The sequence below is a fragment of the Aegilops tauschii genome, chromosome 3, assembly GCF_002575655.3.
Source record: "Aegilops tauschii subsp. strangulata cultivar AL8/78 chromosome 3, Aet v6.0, whole genome shotgun sequence".
In the NCBI taxonomy this organism is placed as follows: Eukaryota; Viridiplantae; Streptophyta; class Magnoliopsida; order Poales; family Poaceae; genus Aegilops; species Aegilops tauschii.
This window is the reverse complement of record NC_053037.3, coordinates 316,905,515-316,917,966: the sequence shown is the minus strand read 5'-3', so window position 1 is coordinate 316,917,966 and position 12,452 is coordinate 316,905,515. Positions and strand designations below refer to the sequence as shown.

Sequence of the window (12,452 nt, the reverse complement as noted above, 5' to 3'; positions counted from 1 at the left end):
TCATATATATAGAAAGAAAATGATCAGGAGATTCTTAGTCGGTTCTTGTTTGGTTTAAAAAATCGTTACTTTTTGGGTGTGTTCCTTCCCAGCTCCAAGGGAAAGTGTCACCTTCTTGTTGGATTTTGCAATTTGTGTAGTCTCTCCCGTGTTTGTGGGCAAGGGGTAGCTGAGAAAAGGAAGACCAAGTGAGCAGTCGTGAGTGATGAAAAAGTACGGGCAACACCGCAGCAGGTCGGAAACATGCCTAATCTGTATCTATCTTGATGAAAAAACTGGTGTATCCAAGATCCAGGTATTAACTGACAGGAGTCCTTCTGGTGGTTTTGTTCGCTCAGCGAAGACGACAGATCCACGCAATATGACTGACTTGTCTCTTAATTTTTGTGATGAGATACTAACATTTTCCCTCCGGCTGAGATGAATTCTTTTTTTGGTTCTGAGATGGATTCTGATAGATAACCTGTTTTTTTTTTCAAACTAGTCTTGTCTATTCTTATGTCCAGCAAGCTGGTCGTTATACAAAAAAATAAAATTACACAGCACAAGTAGGCAGATAATTCCATGTTGCTAACACATGTCACCGGAGTTCGTGAATGCCGTATTTGAGCACACTGTCTGCCATAGGCGAATATTGTTGCACATTTTTTTTGAGGGGTATAACCGAGCTTTATTGCTCAAAGTCCACATAAAATGGCATTACAAAGGGATCATGGAGTTGGATCATCCAAATGTGCCTCCCCTGATCAAGAGAATTGAAAAACTTGGCGAACCTATCGGCATCGCTATTAGCAGCTCGGCCGTCAAAAATAAACTTACAATTAAACATTAAAGCCCTATTCTTAATCTCAGCAATGATGGTGCCATAAGCACCATTGGTTCCCTTCTGAATATCATTCACTATCTGCTTCGAGTCCGATGCTATTACGAAGCTTTGTAACATCAAATCATCCGCCAATGAAAGGGCCTCACGACAAGCGATAGCTTTCATTGTTGCAGCATCATTAATTCCATAAATCACTAATGAAGAACTTCCCATGAAATTTCCATCGCCATCTCTGCAGACGGCTGCAGCAGCACCCTTGTTCTGATCCCTTGCAATGCTAGCATCTACATGGATCTTCATAAAACCTGGAGGTGGCGCCCTAGGCCGTGTGGATACTTCATTGCTGGTTGTTGTTGATTTTGTGCTCTTGCCCGGCATGTATTCTAGCTCCCTTATGAAGCTAGAGATAAACTGATGCGTGGAAGCAGGGCTCTGGAAGATCTCCTCGTGAATAGCTTTTCTTCTAACCCACCATATTGCCCATAGTGTAACTGATAATTTCACAAAAGCTATATGCGACAATGTATCAATCATAGAGAAAAGCCACTGTTTGGCACTAGGTTCTGTTGTCTCGCACAATTGTTCAGCAAGCTCTCCATCTACCAGTGCCCAGATACACCTGGCCATCGGGCACTCAAGCATCGAATGTCGCCATGAGTCCTCCGCGCCACAAAGTCCACATTTACTCGAGCTTGCCATATTTCTATTGGCCCTGACATCTTCCGTCGGTATAGAATGGCGTGCTAGCCTCCATAAAAACATACGGATTTTACCTGGAACTTGTGTTCCACAAAATCTTCCATGAGTGCTCATCTCTATCACAGCTGGATGAGCCCGCCATCTCATCCACCCAGGCTCCTCTCCTCATTTTGGTATGCACCATCATCCTATAGGCCGACCTGACTGAAAAAGAGCCACTTTTTTCAAAGTTCCATGCCCAACTGTCGGGTATATTAGAAGTACAAAGAGGAATTTGGATGATAGCAATGATGTCAATCGGGAGACAAACTTCCTCGAGCCTGGCCTGATTCCATGTCGCTGTCGTGTGATCAATGAGCGAGGAAACTAGCTCAGGGGGGTTGTCTGACCTTCGCCCATATGGCTGCATCATCACATCCCTGGGTATCCAGTTGTCCGTCCATATATATGTTGACTCGCCATTACCTATCCTCCTGATCAAGCCCTGCTTCAAGATATCACGTCCCTCAAAAATAGATCGCCAAATTTGGCTTGGGTGGCCTCCTAGTTCAGCCGTCAAGATACCCCCGTCAGGAAACATGAGCTAGCAAGTTGGCTAGGCCATCCCCGGATCGAATGAGCGAACGTCAAACTGGGCCGGAATAAACGGGCGAGGCCCAATTAGTTGTTTTATGCAAAAATATTGCCAACAACCAAAGCATAATTTTGCGGGGACAAAAAATAGTCATCTCAATAAAAAGAAGGGGCGGGGGGGGGGGGTGTTCATATAAAATGAGAGTTTGCTATGATCATGACTAAAATCACCTTACATATAAAAAAAATGTTGCGTTTCAAGATTTAATATACATGAATAAAAATATAAAATACATAGAGAAATTGCCATGATACATACAAAAAAAGGATTTGCCGTGAAATGATCAATAAAGTTGCCATGGTATATACAATAAATTTTTCATGGTACAAATACTTAAAAAACATACACGGGATAAAAATTGCCATGGTATTTGTATGAGAAAACATGCAAAGTTAAAATTTTGACATGGTCCATTGCAACTTTTGAAACTATTCTATAGATCATGCAAAACTTAGCGAAAAAGTTTGTACTTGTAATTAAGGATTTTTTTTTACATAAATCAAGGATTTTTTTTGCAAATTTTATAATCATCACGTGGCAACTTTTTGGAAAAAGAGTAACTTATCACATGGTAAATTGTTGGAAATCTGTAATCATGCAACTTTTTGGAAAAATATTAACCTATCATATGGTATGTAAATTTTATATGTCCATATGAAGACAAAATGTAGGAATTTCGTAATTTGACATGGCAAAAATCAATGAAAATTTGTCTAGTGACATGGCAAACAGAGACAAAAAAAATATGAATATGTCTAGGGAAGTGTAATAAAATTTTACTAGTGATACGACAGAAAATTCTTAAAAATGCCAAGTCACTAGAATAAATCTTCCTTAAATTTGTGATGTTGCAAACACAAATGTACCTACACATTCTCTTAGATGCAACAAAAAAATGGCATGATACACAAGTTATGTACCACAAATTTGCCATGATCCATGGCAAAAACTAAGCGCATGTTTGGTTACCTGCATCGTTTTTGCCCATTTGCATACTTGTCCCAGTTGGGCCTGGCTGAGCAAAAGCAGGCCAAAAACCAACATCTGCACTTCGTTTGGTTGCGTGCATGTCCTCTCCCTGCATCATAACGATGCCTCTAAGCACTGCGTTTGGTTGCTCGCATTGTATGTGCTCACACGGGTGCACGTTGTTTGGTTACATACGAGCATAGAGTTGTGCTCACCTTGTACCCTACTTGGTGAGCTTACTAATACTACTACACCTTACACACGATCACACCGAGCACACCAACGCCACATCACTGCTATGACGATGAACTGGACGAAGATGATGAAGTTCTTCAGTCCTATTGGTCGATCCACCTTCTTGCCAACCTCAACCTTACTGCATGAATGCTCTCGCACATACTTGGAGTAAGCATCTTCTGCCGCCTGCCTAGTCTTAAACCCGCCTCTGTGGTTGCTGTCGTTGTACCCTGAAACTTGTTTGTTCCAAGCTTCCCATGAACTGTAAACCCCTGGAACCCTAAATTCGAACACCTCATACCACTTGCCCTGCCAGTGGAAACGAGCAATAAGTTCAAGCAACAAGCATTGGAACACACGAACAACAAGCAATGAAGAACTCTAGAAGCAAGCAATGGAGCAGAAGAGCATTAGTAAGCATGCATGAAGCCAATCTGATCCATGACGGCGCTGTACAGCTTAGGGTGGATGTCCACACTCTTGCTCTCCCTGATGGCGGTGGCCACCTCCTTCACTACCTCAGTCATGCTGCTGAAGATGCTCAACTCCTCCTCCATGAAGCCTGCCCGCTTCCTCTTCCTATCAAGCACAGGAACGTGCTCAACATCCTTCTCAGGAGCATCAACGTTGATGGTGTCTGACTCCTGGGTGTCTGGATACTCCAGCATCGGCGAGCCCAGCGGCTGACCAGAGCCCATGGCATGCTTGCTGGTTGCCATCCTGCAGGGGAAGATCTGCTACATCTGGTGGTAGTTCTAGATAGGGGTGTTGAGGAACTCAACGTCCTTGGGGTGATCCTAAGAAGAAACAGGGCAGACAGGTTAGTTAGTATGGCAATGGTTCATAGGCTTGAACTGCTGGTCTGTTAGAATGGCATGGTTTGTGAGCTAACCGCGACGTGGCCTTGGTAGTACTCTGCCTCCAGAAAGATCGAGCAGGTGTCCTCATCCCATGAAGCACCGCTAAGGTCTCTGAGCTTGGGCATTTGGATCCATCGAGCTCTCCACTTCCCCAGGTGGTTGTACACCCTGTCCATAGAAGTCGAACACCTGCTTTGCAACAAGGTTCAAGTGCACCTCCTTGAAGCCCTTGTCATTCCTCACCCCACTAGCTATGATCTCACACATCTTGTTAAGCACAAAAGTGGAGAGGAACGACTGCCATTTCATGCTGTTCCCCCTACCATCCTTCTTCTCCTTTGTTGATGCCTTTTGAGCAGAAGCATGAGAAACAACATTGGGCTGAGCCAGCACAAATGGAGGAACCGTAGGCGGCACCTCGAAAACCTCTGAATCAAGAGACATCTCTTCCAATGGAGGCTGGGAGTCCTCGACGTAGGACGGCGGGAACTGGCTCTCGGATAGCACGATGACCTGACTAAACTCTTGCGTAGTCATGTCCTACAAATGTAAGTGTCATCAACACCACAAGACACTACACATGGATAATATGAACTAGCAGTACAACATGGATAGATCGAACTAGTAGTACATGGAGAACAGAGCACTAATCATGGGGAACGGAGCACTAATCATGGACACATGGATGATCTTGTTCAACACTTGCACACTAGCATACCACCGATTCATCCATGACCACTAACTGCCAACACTTGCCCACATGGAAACAACCCCTAGCATGCTCCAAATCCATCACAACTAGCTACTACACCATCACAGTCAAATAGATCGGACGACCTAACCTTAGCGCATGGACAGATCTAGCTAGAACTAGAAGAGAGGAGGTGGTGATTGAACTTACAGAGGCCATCGGAACGGCCGTGGAGGAGGTGCCTCGCACATCGGAGAGGAGGAGGAGTCGACCCGCCGCCGCAGTCAACCGGTCACCGGAGCAGATGTGCCGCTTACCTCGTCGTTGAAGTGGATCCACGGGGGAGGGAAAGCTCGAGAGGGAGGAAATGGTGGCGGGAGTTTTGCCGCGGCGGCCGGTGACCCTCGATATATAGGGCGACCGAATCGGCGGGCGGTGACTCGAATTCGTCCCGCCGCTTTTTCGGAGATGCGCCATCGCTCCCACCATCTCCCTCCCCTGCGCGGCGCGGCGTTCCCCTCCCCTGCATCACTCGAGCCTGGCTCGCTGGAAACGGCCTATTCGGCCGTTCCGAGCGGGTCAGGCCGAGGGGTGCTTTGAGGTTCGTGCTATGCGGGCCAAACAGTAAACACAGGCAACCAAACAGCCTATTTTCATCCCGCGCGGGCCTGGTTGGGCCTAATGCAGGTTAGCAAACGCGTCCTAGATGAAAGAGTGAACACAAGCACATATCAAATTTGCCATGATCTTTAAAAACACACACAAAAAGATAGCAAATTTTTCATGTTCCATGGCAAAACTAAAGCCTGTACAACAGTCATGGCAAAAAATAGAAAAGATGTCCTCTAATTCAATGCAAAAAATAAGAAAGTATGTATGAGTGACATGGCAAACTTGGAGATATTAAATGTCTATATGTAGGCGAAATGTAGAAAATTTTGTACTTTGACATGGCAAAAATCAATCAAAATTTTGACTAGTGATATGGCAAATTCAGAAGAAAAATATGAATATGTGTAGGGAAATTGAATAAAATTTGTAGAAGTAACATGGCAAATTATTTTTAAAATTACCATGCCAATGTGACTAAATCATTTTTTCTTAAAAATTTCCTTGTCGCAAACACAAATCTTCCTATATTTTCTTTAGACGCAACAAAAAAAGCCATTTTAAACATGTTATATACAACGAAAATGCCATGTCACTAGAAAAAACAGTTGTCACCTAAGTACTACACATGATGACAAAAATAGAAAAACATAGTACAAGTGACATGGAAAAAAAAGATTTGCTCCATATGCATGGCAAAATTGCAGAAAAATTAATGGTTACATGGTAATTGAGGAAAAAATCTCATCGAACGTGGCAAAGTGTATATATTTGTGGGAGAAAAGGTCGCATGGCAACTTTCATATAGAGCAAATCTCAGCCATACTGAAGCTGGTTGTGGATACAAAAAGTTTACACAACACAAGTAGGCAAATGTTTCCATGTTGCTACCAAATGTTACTGGAGCTCGTGAATGCCATACTTGAGCACACTCTCTGCCATAGTCGAATACTATGGCACATGAGCTAGCAAGTTTGGCTAGGCCATCGGCAGTGAGAAACCATCATGTAGCACAAAAGCAACTCAATGAGCCATATTGTGGATCACCAAAACACAATTATAGATGTGATCCTTCAAATTAGGATACCAATACCAGGGAACGTCAGCTCGGGAGGTACCCCCGAGCGACAGAGTGAATGTTAAACGTTCCCTAGAGTGTTCGCTCCAGCGGATGTTCAGCGCGACCGCAAACTGACCCAGAATAAATAGGCTTGCCCAATCAGCAGTTTTTTGCAAAAATATTGCCATCAACAAAAGCATAATTTATCCCTAAAAAGCATAATTTGCTAGGCCCAAAAAATTGTCATATAAATAAACAAGAAAAGGGGGGCAAATTCATATAAAAAGTGAGTTTGCTATGCTCATAATTAAAATCACCCTACATATAAAAATAAAAATTGTTCTGTTTCAAGAATTCATATACATGAATAAAAATATAAAAAACATAGAGAAATTGCCATGATACAATGAAAAAGATTCCGCCTACATGTGATATAAAATTGCCATGATGCATACAAAAAAGAATTCGCCGTGAAATGATAAATAATTTTACCATGGCATATACAATAAATTTTCGATGGTACAAATACATAAAAAAAACATATGCAGGATACAAATTAGAATTGTATTGTGTGAGAAACATGCAGAGTCAAAATTTTGCCATGGTCACGTGCAACTTTGGTAGAAAATGTTTCATAGATCATGGAAAAGTTAGCGAAAAAGTTTGTACCTGCAATCAAAGATTTTTTTTACATAAAAACTAGCAAATTATTGGAAATTTTGTAATCATAACATGGCAACATTTTGGGAAAATATTAACTTATCACATGGAAAAATGGTAAATTTGACATGGCAAAAATCAATTACCAATAAAAAATGGAGATGTGATAAGTTAATATTTTCCATGTGATAAGTTAACCAATAGCCATGACAGCATTCCATCAACAACAAAAATCACACTGCTGTAAAGACATATAAAATTTACAGGTGATAATTTAACCAATAGCCATGTGATAAGTTAACCAATAGCCATGACGGCATTCCGTCAACAACAAAAATCACAGTGTTGCATATAAGCACCTGTCAAACAGGGCATGGTGGTATTATCAATAAATTCAAAATATCTGGGTGTGTCAAAATTGAGGTACCACCTCCGTCCTGGTTTATAAGTTCCATTTGTATTTTGTACCAAATTTTAACTAAAGATTTAACTAACAAAATATTAATGCATGTCACCAAAAATTATATCGTTCGATCCTTAATTGAACATAGTTTTCGATTATATTATTTTTTATGACATGCATTAATATTTTGTTAGTTAAATTTAAGATCAAAATTTAGCACAGAATATAAAGGGGACTACTAAACCAGGACGGGGTAGTATTGTAACTGCAGGCTAAAATACTGTGATTTTTCAATACTTTGATTTTCGCAATACTTTGCTACCAAACATAGCCGGTTTCGACTAACTCACAAGCACTTGATCCAAAGTAGAATGTATTCACAAGAATGGGACGTCTCAACATGTCGGCTCTCATATACCTCACTTAACTTGCGTCCCTGACTAATGTCTGAGCCGAATTCAAGCAGCACACTGAGTGTGCGAGTGGCAGTCGCTTTTGACGCAAAGGAGGCGGCCGGTGAGTTAAACGAGGTCGGCAGATGATCCGGAGACCGGAGTGACACTCCCAAGTCCCAACCCATTTCGCCTAGCGCCAGTGACATGCATGCTCTCTCGTGCTCGTATTGTTGGGTGCGTCCATCACTCCACTCGACACTACGATTCGAGGGAGATATTTTTGCAGGCGGGGCGCGCGCGCGCGTCGCGGTCGATCGGCGACCCGCGCGGAGAACGAGTCCTCGGCGCTCTTGGCTACCTTTGCGGCGGTGTCTGCCACTACGAAGCGTGCTTCGCGTAGGCGGCCGGCCGGCATGTGCATGCATGCATACGCCGCGCGCCGTAAGCTGGAGAAGCGGCGGCGTCGGCACGCAGGGTGTGGATTGACGGTGATACGTAGGGGGAGTGCACATCGGACAGCCGAGCTATGTGATTGGTCTCGGTTCATTGGCGCATCCAATGGGTGCTCTCGGATGTGGTGCGTTCATGAGATCCAGGTGATCAATGATGCGAGGACGATGGAAAAGCAAAGCACGCATGCCCCACTCCATCATGATCTACTCGGCGATCCCATTGGCCGGCTCCCACCCACCCGACCCAACTGCGTATGGGTGCCCGTGTCTCTGATCGAGCCTAGTACGTACACCATTATGAGTACTACGTTACATGGTATGCTGGTCAAAAGGTGTGACAGGGAAATGGAGATCATGCTGTGGCCGCACTCACAAAATGGACAGACGAAACATGCCGCACTTTTGCTGTCATCGGTGGAGTGCAAGGAGGCCGGCAATTAGGCTTCATCAGAGCTCATACACGTCTCAAACGTCCGGACAACCCGTCTGATCATTGACCGGTCAAAAAAAAAACGATCCAACCGGACCTCTCAAACCGCGGACAAACACCCGGGCTGACTGACACTCCTCATATCCCGCCCAAATATAAGGCGGCCCGGACACGTCCGGGGCATGCCCAGGCGCGTCCGCCTGATAGGCCCGACCCATCAACGACAGCACAACTGTCCCACAAAAAAAACCAATCCGGACGCCTCGCTCCAAACCCTAGCTCACTCTCTCTCGCTCCGTCCTCTCCTCTCCCTCTCCAATTCCGGTCCTATCCACTCTGATGTTCAGCTCCGGCAGTGACTCCGGCTCCGGGCTCGGCTACGAGGAGGAGAAGACCCTCTGCATTACGTTGGAGCGGTCCAAGGTGGACACCGACGGCAGCTCCTCATCTGGAGCGTCGTCGTAGCTCCCGCATCGGTGCAGCGCGGACGCCGGAGCTGGACCCTCCCGGCCCACGCGCAGCGACACCATGACAGCGCAGTCAGCACCGCCCTGCACCGTCTTCTTCTCCCGTCAGCAGCTCCTCCACGCGGGCAGCGGTGGGTGTTCGGGAACGCGGTATTTCAAAAAAAATCCTACGATCACGCAAGATCTATCTAGGAGAAGCATATCAACGAGCTGGGAGAGTGTGTCCACGTACCCTCGTAGACCGAAAGCGAGTGAATTGCAAGAAACATCGACACTTCAGGCTAGGTTTGCAGGTACCACACATATACGAAATTGTGCCAAAAAGCACTAATTTTTTTCATAATTTTTTGCAAAAAACACTAGTTGCTTGTTTGGACCGTTTTAAGTGCGTTTATGACAAGGGGGGCCCGCATCCGTCGACGTGGCAGCACTGTTCACACGGCAACGCCGTTAGACGGCGTTACACGCCGCTGGCGCACCGGTTCGAGTTGGGCGGGTCAAACACCCCGAAGCGGTGCATGCCCCACCCCCCAGCCCTCACTCTCTCCCCGTCCTTCTCCCTCTCTCTGCTCCCGCTCGTTCGCCGCCGCCCCCTCCCACATCTTCGACCGCCGTCGCCGCTGCGTCGCCATGGTTTCCTGGTCTGATGACGACAGCAGCGAGAACTCTCACCAGTACGCCGACTCAGCTTCAGACGAGGGCATCATCAAGGTGAGTTGCTCGAGCTCAAGCTAGGGTTAGGGTTGCGATTTGGGGATTTTTCTGTTGAGCTTGATCTGAAGTTTTGTTGCCTTTCCTTTGCACCTCCAGATCCCTGAGACCATCGATGACTCCGATTTCGAGGGCACTGAACCTGATGTTTTGTGCAATGAACACTCCCTGCCAGCAGAGAGGCATGTTGCTTTCCAGGGCATCCATACTGGCAGGAGGTTCTTTGCTTGTGCTGTGAAGGTATATGCCAAATTTATGCTAATCTGGTCACTGTTTAGTACTGATTTTGTAGTTAGCAGATCTGGTGTGCTAGTTGCTTAGTGAGGTCATTGTTTATATGTGAGCATGTGCAGAGTGTTGTCAGCAGATCTTGTAGACCTGTTTAACACTAAAATTACAGGAGGGAAGAAACTGTGGGCTAGTTGAATGGGTTGATCCATTTTGGCCAGCTACAATGGAGAATGCATTGACCAAGTTGTGGGATAAGTATGAAGAGTGCAGGAGGAGCAAGATTGAGGACAATCTGGAAAGCTCATTTGTTGTTCACAATCTGACACAACAGAAGATCAAGCTGCATGCAAGTTATGAGAGATTGGTTGAAGATGTCAACGGCCTTTTGGATGCCCAGGAGCAGAGGGCTCAGATGGAGAGAGGTAAGATGCAGAACAAACCTGATGAGAGCAAGCTGCAGGAGAAGTATGACATGCTCAAGAACCTGACAGTTGCTCAAGCCAATGTCATTAGGAACATGAAGTTGAAGCTTGCTGAAGAGAAGATTAAGTTGCAGGCCCACATTGATGAGCTTGAGAAGGTTGCCGAGCAGACCAAGCTGAAGCTGAATGGGATCAAAGCCATCTTAGATGAATGAGCAGTATAATGTAATATGCTGCTTATTAGTACCACCAGCATGGTTATGGGATGATGAGTACTATAATTATGGTTATGTAATGACTACTATTAGATGAATGATCTAGTAATATCTGAATTATGGTTATGTAATGTACCTATTTAGCATTAAGCACTATCGTGTAATATGGTACTTATTAGTTATGACTATGTATGAATCTTCCAGTTATGCTGAATCTGATGCTGTTGGTTTGTTGGTTTTGTCAATGCCGATAGACCCTAGACTCACTTTGGTTGGTTTGTCGATGACGATAGACCCTAGACTCACTTTGGTTGGTTTTGTCGATGACGAGAGACCCTAGACTCACTTTGGTTGGTTTTGTCGATGACGAGAGACCCTAGACTCACTTTGGTTGGTTTTGTCGACGACGAGAGACCCTAGACTCACTTTGGTGGGTTTCTCGATGCCGATAGACCCTGGACTCACTTTGGTGGGTTTTTCGACGCTGAGTGACCCTAGACTCACTTGGTTGGTTTTGTCGATGACGAGAGACCCTAGACTCACTTTGGTGGGTTTCTCGACGCCGAGTGACCCTAGACTCACTTTGGTGGGTTTTTCGACGCCGAGTGACCCTAGACTCACTTTGGTGGGGTTTTCGACGCCGAGTGACTCTAGACTCACTTCGGTGGGTTTTTCGACGCCGAGTGACTCTAGACTCACTTCGGTGGGTTTTTCGATGCAGAGTGACCCTAGATTCACTTTGGTGGGTTTTTCGACGCCGAGTGACTCTAGACTCACTTTGGTGGGTTTTTCGACGCAGAGTGACCCTAGACTCACTTTGGTGGGTTTTTCGACGCCGAGTGACCCTAGACTCACTTTGGTGGGTTTTTCGACGCCGAGTGACCCTAGAATCATAGTAAGCATCATCATCATCCATCTAAGCCAACATCATCACCAGAATCACCATCATCACAGCCAACATTTTCAGGTTCTCACATCCATCCAAGCCAACATTTAAGATAAACATCCAAGTTCTCACAACCAACAATGGTTCAAAGCCAACATAGGCATCATAGGTTCTGAAAGCCAACAAAGGCATAATCTAGTTCGCAACCAACACATAGACATCACATGCCAACAAAGACAAAGGCATCTAGTTCCCAGAAGCATAGAAGTACTCTTTCAACTTGTATGAAGAAGTCCTTTTTCTTCCACTCTGTCTTGGAGCTTGAAAAGTTGACCTGTTTCCTGCAGCAGAGGTAGATGCTGTACCATCATTGGTAGCTTTCTTCCTGGGAGACCTCCTTGGAGGAGCAGCAGGTGTAGTGGCAGCATGTGTAGCTTTCTTCCTATGAGACCTCCTTGGAGGAGCAACAGGTGTAGGAGCAGCAGTTGATGGAGATGGCCTCTTCCTTGGTGGTGCAACAGATGTAGGTGCAGTAGTAGATGAAGATGGCCTCTTCCTTGGTGGTGCAGCAGCTGTAGATGCATTTGTTGTTGAA

General features: G+C 45.3%; 1 protein-coding gene across 1 annotated transcript; it reads left to right on the top strand.

Annotated features, from left to right (window-relative positions):
- The first annotated feature begins 10,022 nt into the window (after positions 1-10,022).
- LOC141042923 (uncharacterized) lies at positions 10,023-10,971 on the top strand. The gene is made up of 3 exons (XM_073511836.1): positions 10,023-10,103; positions 10,203-10,343; positions 10,504-10,971. The coding sequence occupies exons 1-3, from the start codon at positions 10,023-10,025 to the stop codon at positions 10,969-10,971; spliced, it is 690 nt and encodes a 229-aa protein (XP_073367937.1).
- Positions 10,972-12,452: the final 1,481 nt, after the last annotated feature.

Excerpts from the sequence above, each read along its gene's own strand:
- LOC141042923 (XM_073511836.1), top strand. The coding sequence starts at position 10,023 with ATGGTTTCCTGGTCTGATGACGACAGCAGCGAGAACTCTCACCAGTAC. Across the intron at positions 10,104-10,202 it reads CAGACGAGGGCATCATCAAG|ATCCCTGAGACCATCGATGA; the intron begins GTGAGTTGCTCG and ends TTGCACCTCCAG. Across the intron at positions 10,344-10,503 it reads TCTTTGCTTGTGCTGTGAAG|GAGGGAAGAAACTGTGGGCT; the intron begins GTATATGCCAAA and ends CTAAAATTACAG.